This window comes from Parambassis ranga, chromosome 6 (genome assembly GCF_900634625.1).
Source record: "Parambassis ranga chromosome 6, fParRan2.1, whole genome shotgun sequence".
Taxonomy (NCBI): domain Eukaryota; kingdom Metazoa; phylum Chordata; class Actinopteri; family Ambassidae; genus Parambassis; species Parambassis ranga.
The window spans coordinates 9,601,005-9,622,324 of record NC_041027.1 but is presented as its reverse complement, the minus strand read 5'-3'; the positions used below and the strand labels follow the sequence as shown (position 1 = coordinate 9,622,324).

The window sequence follows — 21,320 nt, the reverse complement described above, 5'->3', positions numbered from 1 at the left end:
GTCATATACTTCCCATAATCAGGCTATAGTGAATATGCCAGGACCCTGTGTAGGTGTATTTTCTTCCTTTATTTTGATCAAATCAGTCCTGCAGCTGGTGTTATGCCACACATAATAAAGGTATTATGCAACAACGCAGGAAATGAAGTACATTTATTCCCTTGGCAAAACGAATATAGAAACTCTTTTGAAACTTCTCTTAGCGTTGGCACGTGAGACACAAAAATAGGAGGCAGGAGCCACAGTATGTGCTGTAAATAGTAAACAAATTGGTGTGGTGCTACTTTGAACACCTCCCATACAGAACAATGAGGCCACATTCATTGTGGGTGATTCCTCTTCTATTCCTGAAAACCAGTCCGCCATGTTCTGACTGACATGCTGTACTATTACTGACTTAAGTGCACTGTTTATAGGACAGCTCTTTTTTGTTGCTAAATTCTTAACAAATCACTACTTTTGCCACCAGCTGCATATTAGATGTGCCTCTTTCTTTCAAGTCCAAAGCCACAGGAAATGAGGAAAATCCATTAGTAGAGTGGTTTTAGCCTTACTTTCACCCCCTCCCCACTCCAGTCCAGTGGAAGCGTAGTCGTGCCCCGTGGGCCTTTATGACAAGGGGCAGAGGAAATGGCCAGGCATTAATGGAAGCTTTGATTACTCTCCTGTCAGTAATGTAGCAAACATGAAAGACAAGAAGAGGAGAGGGGCGACTTCAGGCTCAATCAGAAGCAATCGGGTGGCATTTACATGTAGCTGGGCCATACTCAGGGTGCCATTTGGAGCACACACAAAGACTCAGGTGGGCATGATGTTCAATCCCCACATGCAAGCACACACCTTCCAAGCATGTATCTGGATAATGACTGAATGACTATAAACTAGGCAGACACCATGATCTTCATTCTCATCTCCTCCATTTGTGGTTGATGTTGATACCAATTATAATTCTTCTATCTGCTCAATAAACCCCTGTTTCTTTTGTTTCTGCCCTCCCAATGAAATTAGCTCTGCTTTCACTGAGGGTCTGGTTCCTTCAAATGTTAGGATAACTTCATTTCCAATTTTCTATATGCATGTCCTCGAGGGCATTCTGTGTGCGTTATAAAACCTGATCATGTGCACGGAGTGCAGACATGTTGTTATCCATCCAGATCACTATTGGCGCTGAGCCATTTGGGTGTCAGCTTGAGTGATGGAACAGCAGCATGGCAGCCTTTAGCGGCCCCTGCCTGCACACACAAACACAGTGTTAGCGATGCATGCTTGAAGTGAGGCGGTAGCATTTAACAAAATAGCTGTATTTGGATTCAAATTATTTCAGTCAGTCCGTTTGGGGAAAAAAAAACATTATATCTTAAAATTGCACTATGTAATTTATGTGAACCCATCATACCATGACAAATTATGGCTGCAATTGAAAGCTGTCCCCTCTAATTGAGATGCCGTAATTGCCTTATTTTCCCAAATTATGTGCAAATAAGGAATGAAAACTTGAATCACTAAATATAGATAGCACACAAGCATTTTTGTGAATTTGCTTTCTCTGGAGTTTAAGTCTTATTTTTTTTTATTCCAGCAGTCATTTTGGAAGGGGCAGCTTTTTTGTTTTGTAACAACAGCTGGGTCATAAAAATAATTTTGACCTTAAAACTTGTTTTAATACTATCAAGCCAGTCATAGAGAGAATATCTAGAAGAAAATAGACTTACATTTATAAGTGCTATGAACGTAGCAGATTCATTTTTAAATGCCTTTATGCACAAAGTTAATACCAATAGTGCCCCAGTGCATTATCACACTGCTTTGCCGTGTACCAGCCTGGGTCAGATATCCAGCTGTTTTCACATAGTGACTAACCCTCCTGGGGATGCACCCACTCTTCACTTGCATCACTGTACACTTTTCAGTGTGAAGAATTGTGCTTGTATGGAAGACAGCGGGTAGCCTGTGTGTGTGTGTGTGTGTGTGTGACTTGAAATTCTACTTTTCCACCTGCTCACTCAGCATCAAACCTCCGTGGAAATAGCACTGCCTGCACTTCACATCTCTCCTCGCCCCTTCCTCATTGCCTGCTACCCAATCACAGATGTGGATGTGACTCCTCTGGGTGCTTTTACTCTGTGCCTGAGAGTTCATTCAGTGTCAACTGCAGCCTTATTGACTGGAGGGGAGCCCATACAATGGCTACAACATATGTCCAGAAGACCATTGCCTCCTTTGGAGATAAATCCACTCTCAACAGAAACATTGCTGCCATTCTCTTCTCCTTTCATTCCCTCCTCATAATTCTATTAGTGCATCCTATTCAGGAATGGCCTGATCAGTCCACGGCACAATGAAAAGCATGATGGAGAAGTTCTTCTGGGGTTTGCATGGTGCTGGCCTGTGTGATGTTTCATAGAGCCTCAGCTTTGTTCTCGGTAGCGTAGCCTCTAGCAGCAACCACTGATGGTGCTGTAAGCTCCAGTCTATCAGCTCTGAGCGGCGCTTGATGAGCTTAGGAAAGGCCTGTGTGTTGCTGGGACTTTCATGCTCTGTTTCTGATAGCACAAATGGCACAGTATAGCATCTTGTGTGTGTGTCTGCAAACCCAGAGACATATATGCAAATGCAAAAGCACATCCATACATTTGCACACATGCACACTCGGTGACACACTTAATCACAGTGACTTGTCTCAGCTGCCTCAGGGAATATGTGTGTGTGCAGGCTTTTATATGTGTGTGTGTGTGTGTGTGTGTGTGTGACTTTTACTCTCTCAAAGGAAGATTAATATTGGTCATGCCCATCTGCAGTGTGTGTGTGTTTGCGCCATTAAGCTCTATGTCAAACAGACAGCCATAATCTGGAATGAACAGTCTCTAGTGTGGAGATACACTGACTTGGTCATCATTAATGTTCTGGCTAGATTTAGAAGAGTGTATCATGGATGTGTGTTACAGTTTTTTTTTTAATGTTGAGAAGGAGGTGTTTCTGCCTGCATGCATATTTTAAACCAATAGGCAAAATGAGAGAAACCAGGCAGAACTGCCAGACTGATGAGGATCATTGAATATGCCATGTATGAAAACATACATAGGAAAAACCGGTGTGTGCAGATGCAAAAAAAAAATCCCAGAATAAGACCACTGTCTTTCTGGCTGTGTGGGTTTATGTTGCTGTTGTTGTTACTGCTCCTATTCTTTCCTCCTGCCCCACCTCCTCTCCAAGTATTCATCCTGCCTTGTTTTTCCCGTCCCTGTCTCTCTCTGTCTCCTTTGTGCATCGGGTCCATCAGGATGTGAGTGCGGTAACGCCAGGCCTCCTTGGTAATACCTCCTAATAAATCCATTGCACGCTGTGAGGGCAAAAGGGCGGATGAGGGGATTGAAGGAGGAAAAAGAGAAACGGCGACAAGGAAGAGGGCGGGCATGAATAATGAAATGCACCAGAACTCACGCTGTCCCATCAGGCCCGGCAACACCCCGGTTTCCTCCTGTGCTGTTTTGGTTACAGGCAGATGAAGGCTGCTGCTCGCGAGAAGGAAGTGAGAGATATAACAGGAGAAGAAGAAGAATGGCCAGAGAAGCGAGCAGATTTGTGTGCGCTACGTGTCTTGAGTGCTAAGGGCAGAGGAAGATGAGAGCAGGGATGCTGATAATTAGCAGTAATTGTTGTTCAGGGGGGGAAAGGCAAATGGTTTGGGTTTAATCTCAGCTGCTTCTCCCGTGTTTGCTATAAATGTTTTCGATTTTTGGCAATCTGTTTTTCTCTTCCTATGTCAATTCTTGTCAAAACTGCCAAACCGCTAGAATGTTTTTCAGTCAGTCAATGTCTTTTTGGCCACCAAAATGAAAAAAACAAAGCACAAAAAAAACCAAAAAGAATTTAGAAGGCGGAGAGGCGATGGTCACAAAACAAAAACTACAAAGAAGTGATAAGTTTTTAAGAGAGCCACAAAAGGATAAAGGACAAAGGGACAAAAGTCATAAACAAAAAATGACAAAAAGCAACTGAAGTATTTTTCTGAAAGTTTTCTGAAAAAGAAGTGTTTTTCTGACATGCCAAAGTCTGATCATATTTAATATTTAGAGAAAAACTTTAATTAATTTTTTGTACAATTAAAAGACATGTTTATAAGGCAACATGCAGCACACAGGGCGCCCTGACCGATCAAGTGAACAACACACACATAAAATGTGAAATATATGAGCTCTCACATTTGCCTACTGAGGTATGGGTGGGGGTGACAGTGGTGACAGGTGTAATATTTACACAGAAGGAAAAAAAAAAGCCCAGGGTAGGTGAGTGGGGTTAGACCATGCAGAAACGTCTACACATATTTTTAGAAATTTGTCAGCTGTAGTATTGTTTTTTTATCTTAAGGTCATCTATAACTAACCTCTAACCTGGAGGCATGAACCTGCATCTCATTAAAACAGAGCAGCGGCAGTTATCCCCAACCCTTCCTCCTGTAGCTGCACAGTAAAATGGATGAACTGCTCAATTCCAATTACACTGTGGTGATTGCATCGCTGTCACAAAAGCCTACAAAGGCTGCACAATGCACACGACCACACGCACGCCGTGGAGAGCAGGAGAATCGCTGGCTATTGTTGATGCAAGGAGAATTCAGAGGGGCTACATCAATCTTGTCATCAAAAATCAACATGCTTGTTAGTCTGTGTCTGTGTGTGTGTGTGTGTGCGCGCGCAAGATTCACCTTTTGGTCAGAGCGAGGTTTTACTGGACTGTGGGTCGATAGATCAATGCTGAGTGGAAGGCACACACTCAGCAGAGCCAGAATAGCTCGGGAAAGGCCACGGCAATCAGTCTTAGCCAAGCCTGTCCCCTAATCATCCAGTGGAGATTTTTATTCTGAGTGGAGCCCATTTTTTACAAACTCACACTTGAAGCGCTTCCAATGAAGTCAATATGCAGCAATTGCACGTGTGGATAAGTGAAGGTGATTTACTATTGATCTGAAACTGAAATGGTTTATTGTGTTTTGCTGCTGTTTGAGACTCCTTTATGTATGACTGTTACTTTTTACGTTATTCAATACTCAGCAGCAGAAATATTCCCACTGTTTGAATCTAACCTGAACGGGCAGAGCCAAAAACTCACAGTTTGCTAGCTGGCAAGATGGCCAATAAATATGGCAAATAAATAACCCTGGTCAAAAACGTCTACAGCATCCATCCAGAGAGTGGAGCTTCATAATGGTGTTGTAGCTTCTACTACTGAGGTTCAAAATTTGATATTAGTAGCCTTGCACACAGGAACAAAGTAAACATTTTATTCATGTCTTCAGTAGGAACTGACCTTAATTCCTGTGTCAAATTACTCTTAGACACGGGTGGACACACTAATTTTCCTCCCCCTTTCCGTCCGGTGCAATGTTAGGACTCTGCCGCCTCTGCCATTGATCTCTGTTCAAGCAGAAAGACAAGAGAAACCTATTAATTACCTTTGATTTATCCACATTAAAAAAATTGCATAAATACATAGCAATATATGTTGCTGCCTCATTGGAACTTGAAGCACGGCTGAAGGCCTGTTACAATCTTTGAGGCTGGTGACACTCCATAAATTAAAAATAATCCTCTGATATTGACAAGTCTACAGCAAGTGTTTCCTCACAAGAAGGCTTGACCTGCTGAAAATCGCAAGCACTGCACTTCATTCTCAAATATATACCTAGACTGTATCCCTATACTACATTTCAAACACACAAATCAACGTATCAACCAAGCAATTGTGTAACATAATGGGATTATTTAGTCCATATGCAGCCCTGCGTACCACTCATTCATGCAGCTCTGTGTGGCAGGGCTCTGCTGATGTTGTTCGTTTGAACACTGACTGAATGGTGAATGGTGCAGATTATGAAATGTCTTTTATGCTGAAAAAAAAATCATCATCTCTCTGCTTCCCACTAAGAGAGACACACATGTGTAATCCACCTCTGCTTTAGAAATGAGATTAAAAAGACAGATCTCCTCTTACAGTACAGGGCTTATATGGAAATTCAGTGATGCAAGTTTACATTTATGATACAAGGTTCAGTTTAAGGACGTCGTGTTTTATTTCTCAGTTGTATCTATCTATCTATCCATCCATCCATCGATCCTTGTCTTCTTATGTCTAAAAGCCGAACTCCACCTTCAAGGTGGAAGGAATGGCATTAAGCATTTTGCGACACATAATTGCATTCCCAAGCTCAATTTTTAATCAAAGGAAATGTAATTAACTTGAAGCCTTTTCCGATTTCCTGCTGGCTTTGATGCATTTGAGCGGAAATAAAAAATGACTGTGCATATTTCCCAGGAATATTTTAGCACTGGAAGGACGCCTTCTGGAAGTGTCTCCCTCAGCTCTTGTGTCCACTCGCACACTCTAAGCATTAGATCCAGATGGAGAGAGAAGCTGACAGATAGAGGCTGATGTTTTCTTTCTAATAAAGAAAGGCGGAAGGAAGACGAAGGGATTGAGGTGGTGAGATAAGAGGTGGTGCTGCTGCATTGGGACTGGTTGGGGAGGAGGCATCCTGCACAGATAAGGACATCGAGCTTGCTGTCAGAGGCGGTGGTATATCTGTCTCAGATTATGTTGAGATGATGGCTTCATCTTTACGGCCGGTTTATCTGCTCAGGATATATTTACAGGATGACATGACAACAGCTCAGCTCAGGCAGCAGGAGAGGAAGGCCTCATGCTTCTCCATAAAGGATTAATGCAGAAATAATGACAAAACAAACTAATGGTGCAACACGGTTCACCTTTCTGTCCCTTGTCTCTTGCCATCATCTAAAAAGCCTCTCAATAACAATCTAGTTAAACATCCTTCTTCCACAGTCCTCCTCCCCCTCCTCCTTTTTTTTTTACTCCTGCAGTTCTTCATGGTGTCTTGCCACGTGCTAAACCTCTAATAGCTGTGTTTTGCTCACTGATTTTCATTTAGGACTATTCTTTGCTAAAACGAAGGCCACTTTGAAGTGGCTCCAGATAGTAAAAGAAAAAAGCGTTCTGTTGTGTTGTGAAGGCTCTGGCTATTTATTCAGGATGACTGCATTTACATGGTGCTGCCCCCGAAGACACAGAAGCAGCTAAACTTGAAGATGCGTGTAGTTTCTTTTAAAATCATTTCATTGCATAATTCATTATATTGACATTATCTTTATTCATACACACTGTGATGTATGAGAATCATGGTTATGTCTGTGGATGGGTCTCAAAAGAGGGTGCGTTTAACATGAATACGGTTTCTTCCATGGAGAATCGCTCATTTCCAGACAGCCTTTAACAGCGTTTTATTGCAGTGTGTGTTACCCTAGTTGTCAGTGTGCTACCTCTGTACTTTCATCACTTGCCATGAATGTGTGTGTGTGTGTGTGTGTGCAGCCTGCCTATTTGAGGCCCTCTCCTGCTCTTTTTGCATGTCTATCCTAAACCTATCTCTCCCAAATGTGTGCACACCTACCTACACATGTGTGTTAGTGTGTGTTAATGTGTCAGAGAGAGTAGTGGTTGAGTGGAAGGGGGGTGAGGAGAGTGAGGAAATAGCTGTCTCTCTGCGTGTCAGGCCTGGGATCTGAAGGGGTGAAAGTGGAGGAGGAGGAGGAGAAGGAGGAGGAGGAGGACGAGCACTGCAGTGCCTGGGGAGCTATGACAGCCATCACACTTTAGAAACTGCGACACACATTAACCAAAGCCACACATACACACACACACACCTGGATCGCAGTGTGAAGGTTATTTAGAGAGCCCTTGGGTGTTTGTGGTGTGCTAGTTAAAAATCCTTGGGTGAAATTCTTACTACCTGACTCATTATGCCTGCACGCGCACACACACACACACACTACGGGCAGACTTTATGAGCTTCTGAAGGCTGATGCTCATATTTACAGTCAGTTTGCAGTTTTTTATTTGACTTTTTATGTATACAAAAGTCATTGTGGGAGGAAACAATCCCGGCATACATCTCTCCATCGATGGGCTCAGTGATGGAGGATAGACTCAGGCCATTTATTGAAGAATTTCTCAAATGGAGCCTTGTAATAAACATGTTTTGAGAAAATTTCTTTTACACACATTTCATTTGAATTTTTGGTTTTGTTCTTTCCTCCCTGACCAGAACTTCATATTCCAATGTTTTGTATTCTTTTTCCCCTTCTGTACTTTTCCTCCTGCCCTAAAATATTCTTTATTTTCTTCTTTCCTCATATCTACACACACAAAAGGTCATCTCTGTGTGCCACCACCTACAGAACACTCACTCACACAAAATAACCTGTCACAGCTTCCCATTTGGGCGCCAAATCCTCATTGCAGACATAAGATTACAGCGCAGGGTTATAGCAGCAAAGGCCACTAAACAGCAACACATATCACCACCAGATGCAAACACGCAGGTATTCCTGTCTCATATGCCACTGAAAGGATTTTTTTCTCAATTTATCAAATGTCATTGCTGGAAAGGTCAGCTTTCACACATGTTATGCTTGAGATAAAACAATGTACCGCCTCCTCTCATCTCCACTCTCCCTATGGTTATGATGTTTTTGACCATAAATGGGATTAGCTATCTTCTTTAAGGTTTACCTGCTGCTTTGTAGCTCAACACCTTCCTCTTTAGGTTTCTAAAACATTTTTGTTTTTGCGTAAAGATGTGTGTGTGTGCACGTTTTGTGTGATCGTGGACTCCCTCTGCCACGCCTGTAGGTTTGACAGATGATGGGTGACAAGTGTGTGGAGTCAGGCCTTTGGTGGGAACCCGCCGGGGCTGGAAGATGCCCTTGTCCTTTTTTATATTTTACAGTATCTGTTTTTTTTACTCCTCCACTCTGCTTCCTTTGGCCTACGACCACAGCTATAGGCTTATGGTGATCGATTGGCACTGGGACATGCTGACACTGGGGCTATTGCACTTCATGCTGGATACCATTTTCACTTTCATCATAAAGTCAAATGCACGAATCAGCTTATATCCAACAACAGAAACAAAAAGAATTCACAGCAATGCAGAACTTTTGAATTTGACTTCAAACCACTGGGATGCTCATGTCCTAAAACAGGGAAAGATGGATTTGGGGTGTGAGAAGCACTCAACCGAGAGAGAAGGAACACTTTTGTCATTGGTAAAAGTCTAGTAATCCGTTTATACATCGGTGGTGGCAGTGTTTATTTTGCATCTTGCAGCAAAAAATAAATTCTTCCACACTGATGTCAATAACAGGCTGAAAGGAAATGCCTCTTCCTCTTCTCCCCTCCTCCTCCTCGTCCTCCTCCCCCCCCCAGCATGTGTCGCAGAGGACAGCTATGTTCAGTATGCACAGGTAGATATTCCAGATGCAGCCCTCCCGTTTACCTCTGTATTTTCACACTACCATGTGTTTGGCTGATAGGCCCATTGCTGCCGGGGCCCCTCCGAGTTGAGAGCAGAGCCAAGAAACTGTCTGGCCACCCAGTGTAAACTATGTGTTTACAGCGGGGCCAGGGTCACACTGGGCACGCTCGGCTCAGTGCCTTTCACCTACTGCTGATGATAAAGGAGCTGATGTCACTGCGGGCAGCCGGCTAATGTGACACAACCAAATACACTTAGGAGCGAAAGACAGTTCAGTGCAGGTATCATTCAGCATAAATCCACTGTGGATGAATGCATTTTTTAAAGGTTTAGCTCCAAAACGAACGAGCAGCTCTTGAGCAACCAACATGTCCGCCCTCCTCCCCGTCTTCTCTGAGCGCGGTGCATACTGTGTACTCAAACATTTATAGACTTTATTATGTGGCCATGCATTTATGTATGTTTCCTCTGCCGTACGCTTCCACACAACATCATGCCCCTAATGGTTTGCTTGATCAGAACACATTTAGATTTTCCTGAACACAGGTGCTGCTGTTTGAGAATTCAACCATCATGTTACATAATGTATAACAGCTGCATATTTGTTACATCAAAGAACATAAAGAGACATGGATGGCAGTTTGTCCTCTATGCTGTCCTGGTTAATCTGCACAGTGCTCTTTTTTTCACTCCTTCCTCCCCTCACGCTTCTTACTTGTCCTCTCGCATAATGCCATGCTCTAAATAACTTTATTGACATTTGAATTGGTTGTGGATTGCGGTAATTATCCTGCCTTCCGCCTTCCTGGCTTGCCTTCTCAGAGAGGAGAGCATCAGTGCAGCCATGTTTCAGGCCAGCCCATAGGCACAGAGATATGTCTCTAATGCAAACACATGCTTCTATTCTCAAGCTGTTCGCTCACATTATCATCCACAGAAAAGTGCACTGACACACAGCATGTGAACCTTGCACATATCACTGAGACGGTGACCATTTGCGGTGCACATTGGAGCTCGCAAATAAAAGCAGCTTATTGTGGCATCTTCCCCTATACAGAGAAAGCAATGTAGCAGGGTTATGTGAAGTATTCGTGTGGACTTCTTTAAGGTTGAGTGACCATGAATCATTGCAGTACAATGTTTGCTCATTCCTATCCTCCAAGAAATCACCATGACTACACTCCTGTATGGTCAGCACGGTCATGAAATACAGGCCAGTGAGAACTCCTCTATCCTTATAGTCAGATCATTGCAAAGTGTTGGAAAGACGGGTTTCCTATGGTTTATTGAATGATATCTCCTACTGTCAGAATGACTTGCAAATATTTCCCCAACCCTGGAAGAAATTGATACCATTCTCATATCTGTCCATTGCTTCAGAAGCCAGAAGGTTAGGATAAAAATGTTGAAAGCAGCTAGCATAGCTTCTCCAAAGGCAACAAAATCTGCCTACTTGCATCTCCCAAGGTAGCTCAGACACACCAAATCAACATCAAAGTGGCAAATAGTTGTGACAAGGGCTGACGGCATCACTTATGCCTGGGCCAAAAAGCACTTGAACACACCACACACACACACACACACCAATGCATCCCATGAGATGAGATGTCTCAGCCATTGGCCCTACTACGATAATGCTTAACACAACTTCTGGAACTTCTTTTGTACCCATCCACCAACTTTCACTGAGAAAGTTTCATCCATTCGATCTGAAAAATTAGCTTCCACTCCCACAATTTGGAACAACACTGTTCTTTATAAAGACCAAAATCACAGTATACACACTCTTAGACCTTTGACTCTAATAAAAAATTATCTTTTAATGTGGCATTTTGTGTGTCACCAAATGAGCTGAATATCAGCCAGACTCCTTCCTTTCCCTACACACACATCTCAAACTTTATATTCTGGACTCTGGTACCTTCATTTATCCAGGTCTCATTTTCCTGCGATTTGTCAGGAAATAAATTTGGCGGCCTGTCTTTACACAAGCGTCTCTTTTTGATAAAATAGTTCTAACTGCTGCATGTGTTGGTATATGAATGATGTTGGCTGAGTAGCATTGGTGTAAATAGATACTGCTCTCACTTACTTTCAAAGTCAGTATCATTTTTCCTTGATGTAGAGTGAGAGCCGTGTCCCTGAAGCAAGGCTATCCGGGAGAAGAGAGCGATACAATCAACGGCGAGCACTCTGCCTTTACTGGCAGAGCCTCAATGACCGCTTGGGAGTGAAGCATGAGAAAAAGAGAGATGAAGAAGAGCGAGGAGGCTGAGAAAAGTAACATTTAGAAGTTTACATGGAACTTTTGCTTACTCGGGTCGAACTTCACCCACCAGATCACCCATCTGCATGAGGCTGTCAAATCTGTGCACTCAACGGTTTTAAAAAGACAGTAGAGTGTTAAAAGAAAGGAAGAAATTGAGGATTTTTTAGTGGATGAGTGTGTTTTTGGGCTCCATGTTGGGTTAGTTAATGACTGGTGCATATGTCATCCACGCAGCTGTGGAGTTACAATCAGCCAGCCAGCTGAGGAAGGGAGTGAGGAGGGATGGAACAAAGAGAGAGCGAGAGAGAGAGAGAGAGAGAGAGAGAGAGAGATGTAGACACATATAAAGTATTAAGACTTGGATTCACAAAAAAGCTGTTTGAGGGAGAGCAGTGAAGCAGAGGAGGTGAGATAGAGGATTTTGAGCGAAATAAACAGAGAAAGGCATCCAGAGGGAATAGAGGGAGAAGGAGAGAACGAGAAGTTGCCAAGATAGTTTCCATTCTTCTCATCCTCCCTCAACTTAGCTGAAGTAGAAATGGCAGAGGCTGCAGTCCAAATCATTACACTCAGCTGCCTTCCTGGAAAGTATTTACTGTTGTCAATGAAAAAAAAAGCAAAAAGAAGGCAGGCTGCACAAAAGGAAAAAATAACTAAAATATGCAGCTCCTCTGTAGAGAGACTGCGAGTTGATGATGGCCTGCCCTGCTCTCTTTGTATTCTTAGAAAATATTAGCATATTTTCTATACCCAGCACCTTCTCCTGGAGTCTTTTCACCTCCACTTCCTTTGACTTCGCCTTTTTTTTTTTTTTTACCCCGGCCATCCTGTCTGTCCTGCTCCGTCCTGGCCCGTGTTCCATCAGCTCTGGGATTTAAGCCTTTAAGAGCCTCTTTTCCCTCCAGTAAGAGCTTTAAGGCAGAATGTGTGTATGAAAGCAGTTTTTTGGGGAAGGATCAGAGCCGGACAGAAATAGGTACAGACGGCGAACAGGAGCAGATGCTTCAGGAGGAAGTCTTTGACCTTGGATTGTCCCTTTCTTCTCGCTGGCCCACAAAAAAAAAAAGAAGAAAAAAAACACCCACCATAACTCTGCTGAGAGCCTTTTTGTGAGGCAAGGACACTAGTTTATTGTGTCTTGGTTATTGCTCACAAATGGTGTTCACAGTATTAGGTACACGGGTGTAAAGTCAGAGTGTTTTATCACTTGCTGTGGAGTGAGACATCTCTGCAGGACTAGTTGTGCAGTCAAACACAGTGTCAACAAATTCTTATTTTGCATACCAGCATTGTATTACATGGTCAGCTTTACGTTTAACCCTTGCATGTAAGCCTGTGTGCCTCATTCAGGGTATACCTGAGCAGCCAACTAACTGAACATTTTACTGTGTGTTCCTGCAGGCAAACTCGGGAGCAGGAAACCCCACCAGACTTCTTCTATTTCTCTGACTTTGAAAGACACAATGCAGAGATCGCTGCCTTTCATCTGGACAAGTAAGTGGAAACTATGCTTTAGCAACGTTTGTCACAGCAGACAAAAAAAATGCAACAGAAGACATATTAGTGTCAGTGATGTTATGTCATTCTTTGAACACTTTACTTAAAAATACTTGCACTGTTTATTTTCATATTTGAGACATGAATAAAACCAGAAAAAGACACAACTTGGCACAAACCGGAAGAAATCAGAATTTAACTAAAATAACATTAAAGAATCCGCTATGCAAAGATAAGCACCTGCAGGGGCAGCAGTGGGTGTCTGGCCTTGAGCCCCCAAACATCCAAAAACAGCCCTCGTAGCTGAATAAGGGCAAAAAGCTCATGTTTTTGAATTTTTTTTTAAAAACCTCCCAAGCACTTTCTTTCCTGTTGTACTTAAGGGCCAACATCCTGCAGGTTTTGCTCCTGATTGCCTGATTGCTCATTTTGTGCCCCCGTGTCAGCTCATTAACCACCAGGGAGAAGCACAGATCCTAAAGAGAGAAAAACGAACTGGATACCACCGTCTGACAATAACGCCTTAAGATACATGTGTGGGTTAATGTTTTCCATGTTTTCTAGTAAATCCTTCTCATTTGTATAATTATTCAATAAGCATGTCCGGTCAAAATATTAGAATATTTCAAGAACAGAAATAAGAAGATAAGAAGTGGGCTGATGGCTTCAACTGTGCCAGAGAAAGCCCAGAGGATGACCCCTGTACCGGATGTACAGTCACTCACACACACAACACAGGAGGCCATTGATAAGCTCTATGACATAATCTTTACACACTGATGGACGAACTCTGGTACATTGCCACAGAGCTGGGTATCTCCCAGGAGCAGGTCCATGCCGCTATTTAACAACTTCAGATGAGGTTTGAGCTCAATGTATCCAACAACAACTCAACTCTTTGGGTTTGATGAGAAGCTGATTTGGCACAAAGTGTAAAGGGATAATCTGCCATTTTCTGCAGCAATTTGTAACCATGGATGATGCTAAAGAGACTTCTGGTATGCAAATAGAGCACTGTTTGTAAGTAGTAAGACCATGACAGGGGAGTTTCAGTGCACTGAAGGCTAAAAAAAAGCTGACTCAAGCTGACTCAGAACAATGATTTAGCCGTTCAGCCATGGCTGCCATCCAGGACTTCTGTTTGGTGCTGTGGATCACATTTTCTGAAGGTGGCAGATCTATGATCCTCAACCTGTGGACTAAGTGTGTAGGGGGGCACTATATAAGTAAGATTTACTACACACAGTCATGCCAGCAGGATTTTCTCTTGTGCATATCAGTGCACTCTCCCTCGGCCTCTCCCTTCCACAGTCTACAATCTCACACACTCTTTTTTTTTCATTAAGAAAAAAAAACAACATTGCAGCCTAAACAGAAGAAGCTCCAAGAGACCATGAGTCATACAGAATGAATGCCGCCCTCCTGCAGCTAGCATCTGACTGAACAATGACTGCATCCTCCTTGGTTAGTTAACTACCACCACACTCTGACTTCACTGCCTTTACAAGGCTAACGCTTTATGGCCTGCTGGAGAGGCTTTAATGAAAAGAGGAATCCTCGTGAGGCTCTGTGATCGGCAGCAACGGGTTTTAGCGGCTGCATTGCTATGAAAGTCCAGCTGATGTCACTGTGGCTGCGTGTTATTATTATAAGCAGAGGGACTGTGTTGTGGCGTGAACGCTGGTGCTTCCCTGCACTGACACAACATGATACGGAGGTCACACACATACACAAACACACACACACACACACAATGGTGCCACAGTCGGTAGTGATGTAGAATCCACTTTTCCTTCAGGCACAATGACACAGTTCATCAGCAATTGCATTAGCAGCAGCATTCTTCACCAGTCTGCTACACATCTGGTCTTGCTCTGTACACACACACACACACACACACAAAATATGCTCACACACTCCAGCATATGTGTGGGTTAAGGGGAAGAGGAGGAAACCAAAGGCATGAAAGGCCCTGTGCCCATTCTAAATATAAGCCAGGAAGGGTTTGCCAAAAGCAGCTCTTTATTTTTTTTTCCTTATTTTGTCTGTTCTAAATTAGAGCCTGTCCACAGAGCTGCTGCTGCTGGTGCACAGGCTGAGGCTACACTGCCTCCCAGGGGGCCCACAGACACACACACAGATGAAGAAACACACACTGCCTCTTTCTATATAGGCTACTCTGCTTTAAGCATCATTAATTATGTGATTGGATTTAACTGGGAAGTGCACTTGCTGCATTAAGTAGTCAGCAGATATAAAGACAGATCGGGCTAAATGTGACCTTAAATATGAAACGACACAGCTCAGATTTATGAGATCCACTCTTACCTTCTATATTTTTCAGCCTCGAGTATGTAAGATAGTCATTCCCACCCATAGCCTCTCAATCCCAAAATGAATGCAAGTTTAAAATGGCCACCACCAAGAAGTCTGCCCTGACTGTTCCCTTTAGCCTGGCAGCAGGCCCGGGCCCAGCAGGCCAAACATTGCTGTACAGCGCTCCAACCTGTGTCCGTCTGTCTGTCTGACAGCAGGAAGGAAAGAAACATGACTGCATACGTCTGTCTCACTCCACACGCCACTTGATGTCATGATTTGTATGAAGCCTTGTCTTCTTTTTAACCTCCCTCACCACCATCTTTAATCTCAAGCCTGTCTTCCTGTGTGTCTTTCTGCCCTCAGGCCTCAGCCATTAGGTGTTGTCAGGGGCATCAATTTTTAAAGAGCCCGTGCTGATGTGGCAGTTGGGTGCTGTTGACAGTGGGGGGGTGCACATACAGGAAGGCAGCCCCGCAATCTCCAAGTGTAAATACAGCCATATTAAATATTTCGGTACATAGATACAGACAATAATAATAGAAGAAAGGACACTAAATCTCTTAAACTGTGTTTGATGTAGAATCACAGCTACATAAAAGCCACAGGGAGGTTTACCACCCTGTGGTGTGACTGGCAGGTACTTCTTTATGTCACAGTGCCCCCTTTTGGCTGCAATGTTAAATCACACCCCATGGCTTTATGTGTGTAAACCACTGATCCCTCTCACGGAGGAATTGTGGCTCCACCTTTCAGCCGGGGTGTCCAAGCCGCTCTTGCACCAGTTGGCCCTATCGTTGAGCAGGATGAACTACAAAAGGCAAACAAATCCTGTACATTTAGAACACACGCTGCCATGTCTTTTCAAGATTTAAAGCTTTTTGAATGAGTACGAGCCCCCCCTCTGTGTTTGTTTCCATTGCAGGATCTTGGACTTCCGACGTGTCCCTCCTGTGGCCGGAAGACTGGTCAACATGACCAAAGAGATCCGAGACGTTACACGAGATAAAAAACTCTGGAGGACCTTCTTTATTTCACCAGGTACACAAAGGATAAACAGCAGGATTCCACAATTATTCACTTACATCTTCTTGAAGGAGACAGTAATAAAATGTCTCAACATGCAAAAGTCAAAGCCAAGCAAAAACCGTACAGTTTCCTTGCTCATAATGTGGAGCAAAGCTCGTCTTGTGTCCTAAATTGCCGGGAAATTCATTTGCATGGGATTAATATTATCAGGGGATTTTACTGCGTGCCAAAGGACGACAGTTAATTAGCGATGCAACTTTACATATTATACACATGGAAAATTCTCAGAGGATTAAAATTACTGACAATCTCAGCAATTAATACAGGTCAGTGAACGTCCCCAGGTAAGTTTAATTGTGTGCAAAGTGGCCTTTAAATATATATATGTGGAGTGAATGACAAAAGGACGAAAATAGTGTAGTCACTAGTGTATTATATATATATATATATAGAGAGAGAGAGAGAGAGCTGCAACACTAACATGTCTCTCCTTTCTGATTCACAGCCAACAACGTGTGTTTCTACGGAGAGTGCTCTTACTACTGCTCCACTGAGCACGCTCTGTGCGGAAAACCAGACCAGATAGAAGGATCCCTGGCTGCCTTCCTTCCAGATCTGGCACTTGCCAAACGCAAGACGTGGAGAAACCCGTGGAGACGTTCCTACCACAAACGCAAGAAGGCTGAGTAAGAGATCAATCCCACACTCTGACAATAGAAGGTCCAGCTATCAGACCTTTGTTACACTAATGAGAACTGAGCTAGATATTGCATATCCATGTGTCAAAGCACAGATATTAAAAGAAAATATGGATGATTAAGATGCAAATTTAACTATTTTTACTGTCCTCAGGTGGGAGGTGGATCCAGACTACTGCGAGGAGGTCAAACAGACTCCACCTTATGACAGTGGCACACGACTGCTGGACATCATGGACATGACCATCTTTGACTTCCTCATGGGTGAGTTAGCCCACAGCACAAACACAATACAGTCAGAAAGTATGTTGTATACAGTATTAAACTGGATGTGTGGCCACACAGGAAACATGGATCGCCACCATTATGAGACATTTGAAAAGTTTGGAAATGAGACCTTCATCATTCATCTAGACAATGGCAGAGGGTAAGCCAGAACAAGAAATACCTGGTGTGCAGGTGTTCACATTAGGTCCAATAAAAATCTGGAACAACTTGTCAACATGTTTGCATTTCTCACCCTAGTTTTGGGAAGCACTCTCATGATGAGATGTCCATCCTGGTGCCACTGACCCAGTGCTGCAGGTAAGATGGTGTCTTTATAGGGCGAAGAGACTCTCTCTCTCTCTAGAAAAAGCAAGTGACTGTTACATCTCTCAGACTTCAATGTTCAACAGTTTTACTGACCTCAAAGTCAGAAGGGGGAGACAAAAGTTCTGCACTAAGTTAAAAAAAAAACTTCTAATGATAGGAATTAGAAGTTCTGATTGCTGTTCTATGCACAGCATCAGCTCTGCAGACCAGATGCTGAGAAATGCACGAGCCTGCACACTAAACTCTTCTCCCCGCTCGCTCTCTTTCTGCAGGGTAAGGAAATCGACCCACTTGCGCCTGCAGCTGCTGGCTAAGGAAGAATACAAGCTGTCTGTGCTCATGGCAGAATCCCTGGTGAGGGACCGCCTCACTCCCATCCTCATTCAGCCACACCTGGATGCCATGGACCGACGACTGCGCCAGGTAAGGGCTCATCCCATTTAGTGTGGTTTGCAAATCCAGGTCCACTCAGATCAATATCACTTGTGTTGGCAATTAAATAGCAACAGAAATTTAAATAGGAATTATCTTTATAATTATAAAGACAGGATTAACACCATGTTCTCTTTCTAATCTGAACCAAGCAAACTGTCTAAGTGTTGTCAATCTCCTTGATTAAGTCTTGAAAATAAAGAGTGTCCTGTCACTAGGTGCTGAAGGTGCTGTCAGAATGCATCGAAAAAGAGGGTTACAGCTACGTGGTGGAGGATGACCTCCAGGGAGACAGAGGGAATGACCACATCCACAAGGGACCAAGGCGGAGGTAGCTGCCTGCGAGTGTCGGTGGCTGGACTGAACTGACTCTTTAGAGATCTGGGAGAATGGACTGAGCTAATCCCGTCTGTCTCTTAAACAAAACTGGCATCCTGTAGCACAGACAAGCCCCATCTGTGCCAATTTTCTCAGAGGGCTTGATTTATGCTGAACATACAGGGAAACCCCTCTGCCTGAGCTGTGTGGAAGACCTGCTGGAAAGGACTGGACTCTAACAAACAGTGCAATGACTTCAACCAGTGTTGATGTTTTGAGATGCAGGTGATCTCTGAAGGGATCCGGGGCTGGACAGGACTGAACCACCGCACATCACCTAGACTCCTTAAAAATATCAAACCCTGACTGTAGTGTAGGATAGTTTTTCCCCACCAACCCCATCACAGCAACCAAACCATCGCCTTCTCTCATGTCTGGTTCAGGACCCTTTTGTTGAATTCAGTGAATTCTGAGGGACATGTAAAGACCCCCCCGCCCCCTCCGCCTCTCTCTCTCTCTCTCTCTCTCTCTCTTCACAGGCTGGATTATGTGTTTCTACTTATTGTTGAGGCATCTCAGTTGAAGGCTCACAGCAGTAAGAGGAAGAGGAGGAGGTGGACTTCCTGTTGTCTTAATGATCACAATGATGTTTTATTGATTTGCTGCAAAAATGTTTTTTTAGTAGTGTCCTTTTTTTTAAAACTTTATTTCTGCTGAACTGTTTCAGGATCACATCATTGGTATTCCAAATGGAAGTATTTGATTGGAGTGCAGGTTTACTCCTGGATTTGTCCATGAATATTGCCCATAAATGTTACATGACCTTGAGAGAGTATTTATTAAAAATAGTATTTATTGTTTGTAATGAATGCTAATCAGTTACAAAACATCAAGCCTCAGCTCTGAATTTACATCTCAGCAGTGTACTTCATCATTTGACCAAAAGAGGGCAAACTGAGCATGTGCAAATGTGGCCGTCAGGCCACTCCATCAAGTTAACCCTCTCCATATTTTAGCCTGTTTCTTTTATCATTATAAAATTGGTTTGCAGCTGTCATCGATTTCCATTTATGTTTACACAATTTTAATGATTTTCCAACTACTGTTTTTCCAAGAAAACTTTTTTCGGTGCAACAGATTTAAGGTTAGATTTATGGTACCAAAAGCCAAATGTGACACAAATAGTTTTATATTATTGTTTCTTTGTAATATATTTGATGTCCAGATGTTGCTGTTGTGGAGAGATTATTTTTTTCAGGTTGTATATTTCATTCATTACCAACAGCTGACAGCCTAACTGTTGGTGTTGATGATTCAGTCACTGGCTGAAAGTTAATATATACAGTAGGAAAAATCTAGTGCCTGTGCAATGATAGAAATACTTGAATGTCTGGTTTCATAGCAGAAAGGTTCAAACTCCTCCCAGGTACAAGTTCTAGATAAGATGTGGAGGTCTACATATGTGTATGTGTTGACTCCATCTGTTCCATAAAGGGTTTTTTTTAATTATTATACAGTTTCCATAGTCGTGTCAGGGCAGTACAGTCTGTATGGGTGTGTGGGTGGATCCATGGAGGACCTTACATGGTGTTCTTGAAGTGAAAATGCTTCTTTTTTTAAAAAAATCAACTCATTGTTTCTGTGGATTTTGTTTTTAAATTTCTTTGCATCATGGTTAAAGTGCAATAAAACAAAAAATAAGCATAATGTGATAGTTAGCCAAGCCTATTTTTATTTCTATGTATGTAACGTGTTTGTCAATTAAAACTAGTATAAAACGTATAAAACTAGCCACCACTGCCAGACTTACCCTAACGAGCTGTTATCCTGCTGTTTAGATGAATGGAAAAGTCCAAAACAGTGCGTAAAGATCCATCACTTGAGACTGAGACGCTTCTTTTGCGTTATGCGTGCCCCCCTCGATCCACCATGCGTATCGGTGACCCGGAAATTGATCTGGTTACGTCATCTCGAAATGTGTGAAGATGGGAGGACCTACGGCCAGGACGCACAGGTGTTGTGTTTGGTTTTGGGTTTTTTATGCACAATGGCGGCGTGGCACATAACCGTAAGGGAATTAAAGGTACGGGAGACCGGGGCTTGTTGTCACACTTGCCATAACTTGACCACAAAGGGGGTCTACTCAATAGTGGAATACGAGTTTTCTGCTTAAACATAATGTGATGTCACATACTGTCTGGGAAAAGCAAAGCACACTGTCAGCTGAGGTGAAGAAGACAAATTTCCCATTTTTCAAATGTCAAAGAAAAATACCAACTGAATATTTTTTGTTATTGTCTGCTTAAAGACACAAACATAAATTATTTAACATTTGAACCTGTTAGAAGAGAAAATAAAGTGTTTGGCCAGACTTTAGTTACAGTGCTGCTTCAAGCTAACTTTAAAATATGGCTGATATTAGCAAACATGGCTGTTTGGGGCAAATTGTCTCAGCCAATTTGGGGCAACTTGTCACACTACTCGAGTATATGCAATAATAGACACAGAGAATCTGCTGGTTAGTGGTTGTTCAATTTGTGATTGTTTTTTGAAAGAACAAAGGAAAAACTCACAGGAGAAGAAATTGTCAGGAATTACACAAAAAAACAGAAATGGCAGCACAGCACCTGACGTGATTGAGGGAGGTGAATTTGGCCAATTTTTATTCAAGTTCATTGATTAATCAAACTTTTTCTAGCTAACTTTAAATTCAAATATTAATTAAACTGAAGTGTTCTTGTTTTATTTATGCCAAACATGTGTGACGTATGCTGTGACAACTTACCCGCTAATGGGGCAGCATGTCACATGTGTGCACCCCCTATTTAAATGCTGA

The 21,320-nt window shown here is 42.8% G+C and overlaps 1 protein-coding gene across 1 annotated transcript in view; it reads left to right on the top strand.

The window, feature by feature from the left end:
- Positions 1-20,191, top strand: part of fam20cb (FAM20C golgi associated secretory pathway kinase b) — a 41,290-nt gene extending 21,099 nt beyond the window's left edge. Inside the window, exons 4-11 of the mRNA XM_028407921.1 lie at positions 13,002-13,094; positions 16,339-16,454; positions 16,948-17,128; positions 17,295-17,404; positions 17,486-17,567; positions 17,666-17,725; positions 18,007-18,157; positions 18,385-20,191. Of these exons, the coding sequence (XP_028263722.1) occupies positions 13,002-13,094; positions 16,339-16,454; positions 16,948-17,128; positions 17,295-17,404; positions 17,486-17,567; positions 17,666-17,725; positions 18,007-18,157; positions 18,385-18,501 (910 nt within the window). The 3' untranslated portion in view covers positions 18,502-20,191. The remainder of the gene's footprint in view (positions 1-13,001; positions 13,095-16,338; positions 16,455-16,947; positions 17,129-17,294; positions 17,405-17,485; positions 17,568-17,665; positions 17,726-18,006; positions 18,158-18,384) is intronic.
- Positions 20,192-21,320: the final 1,129 nt, after the last annotated feature.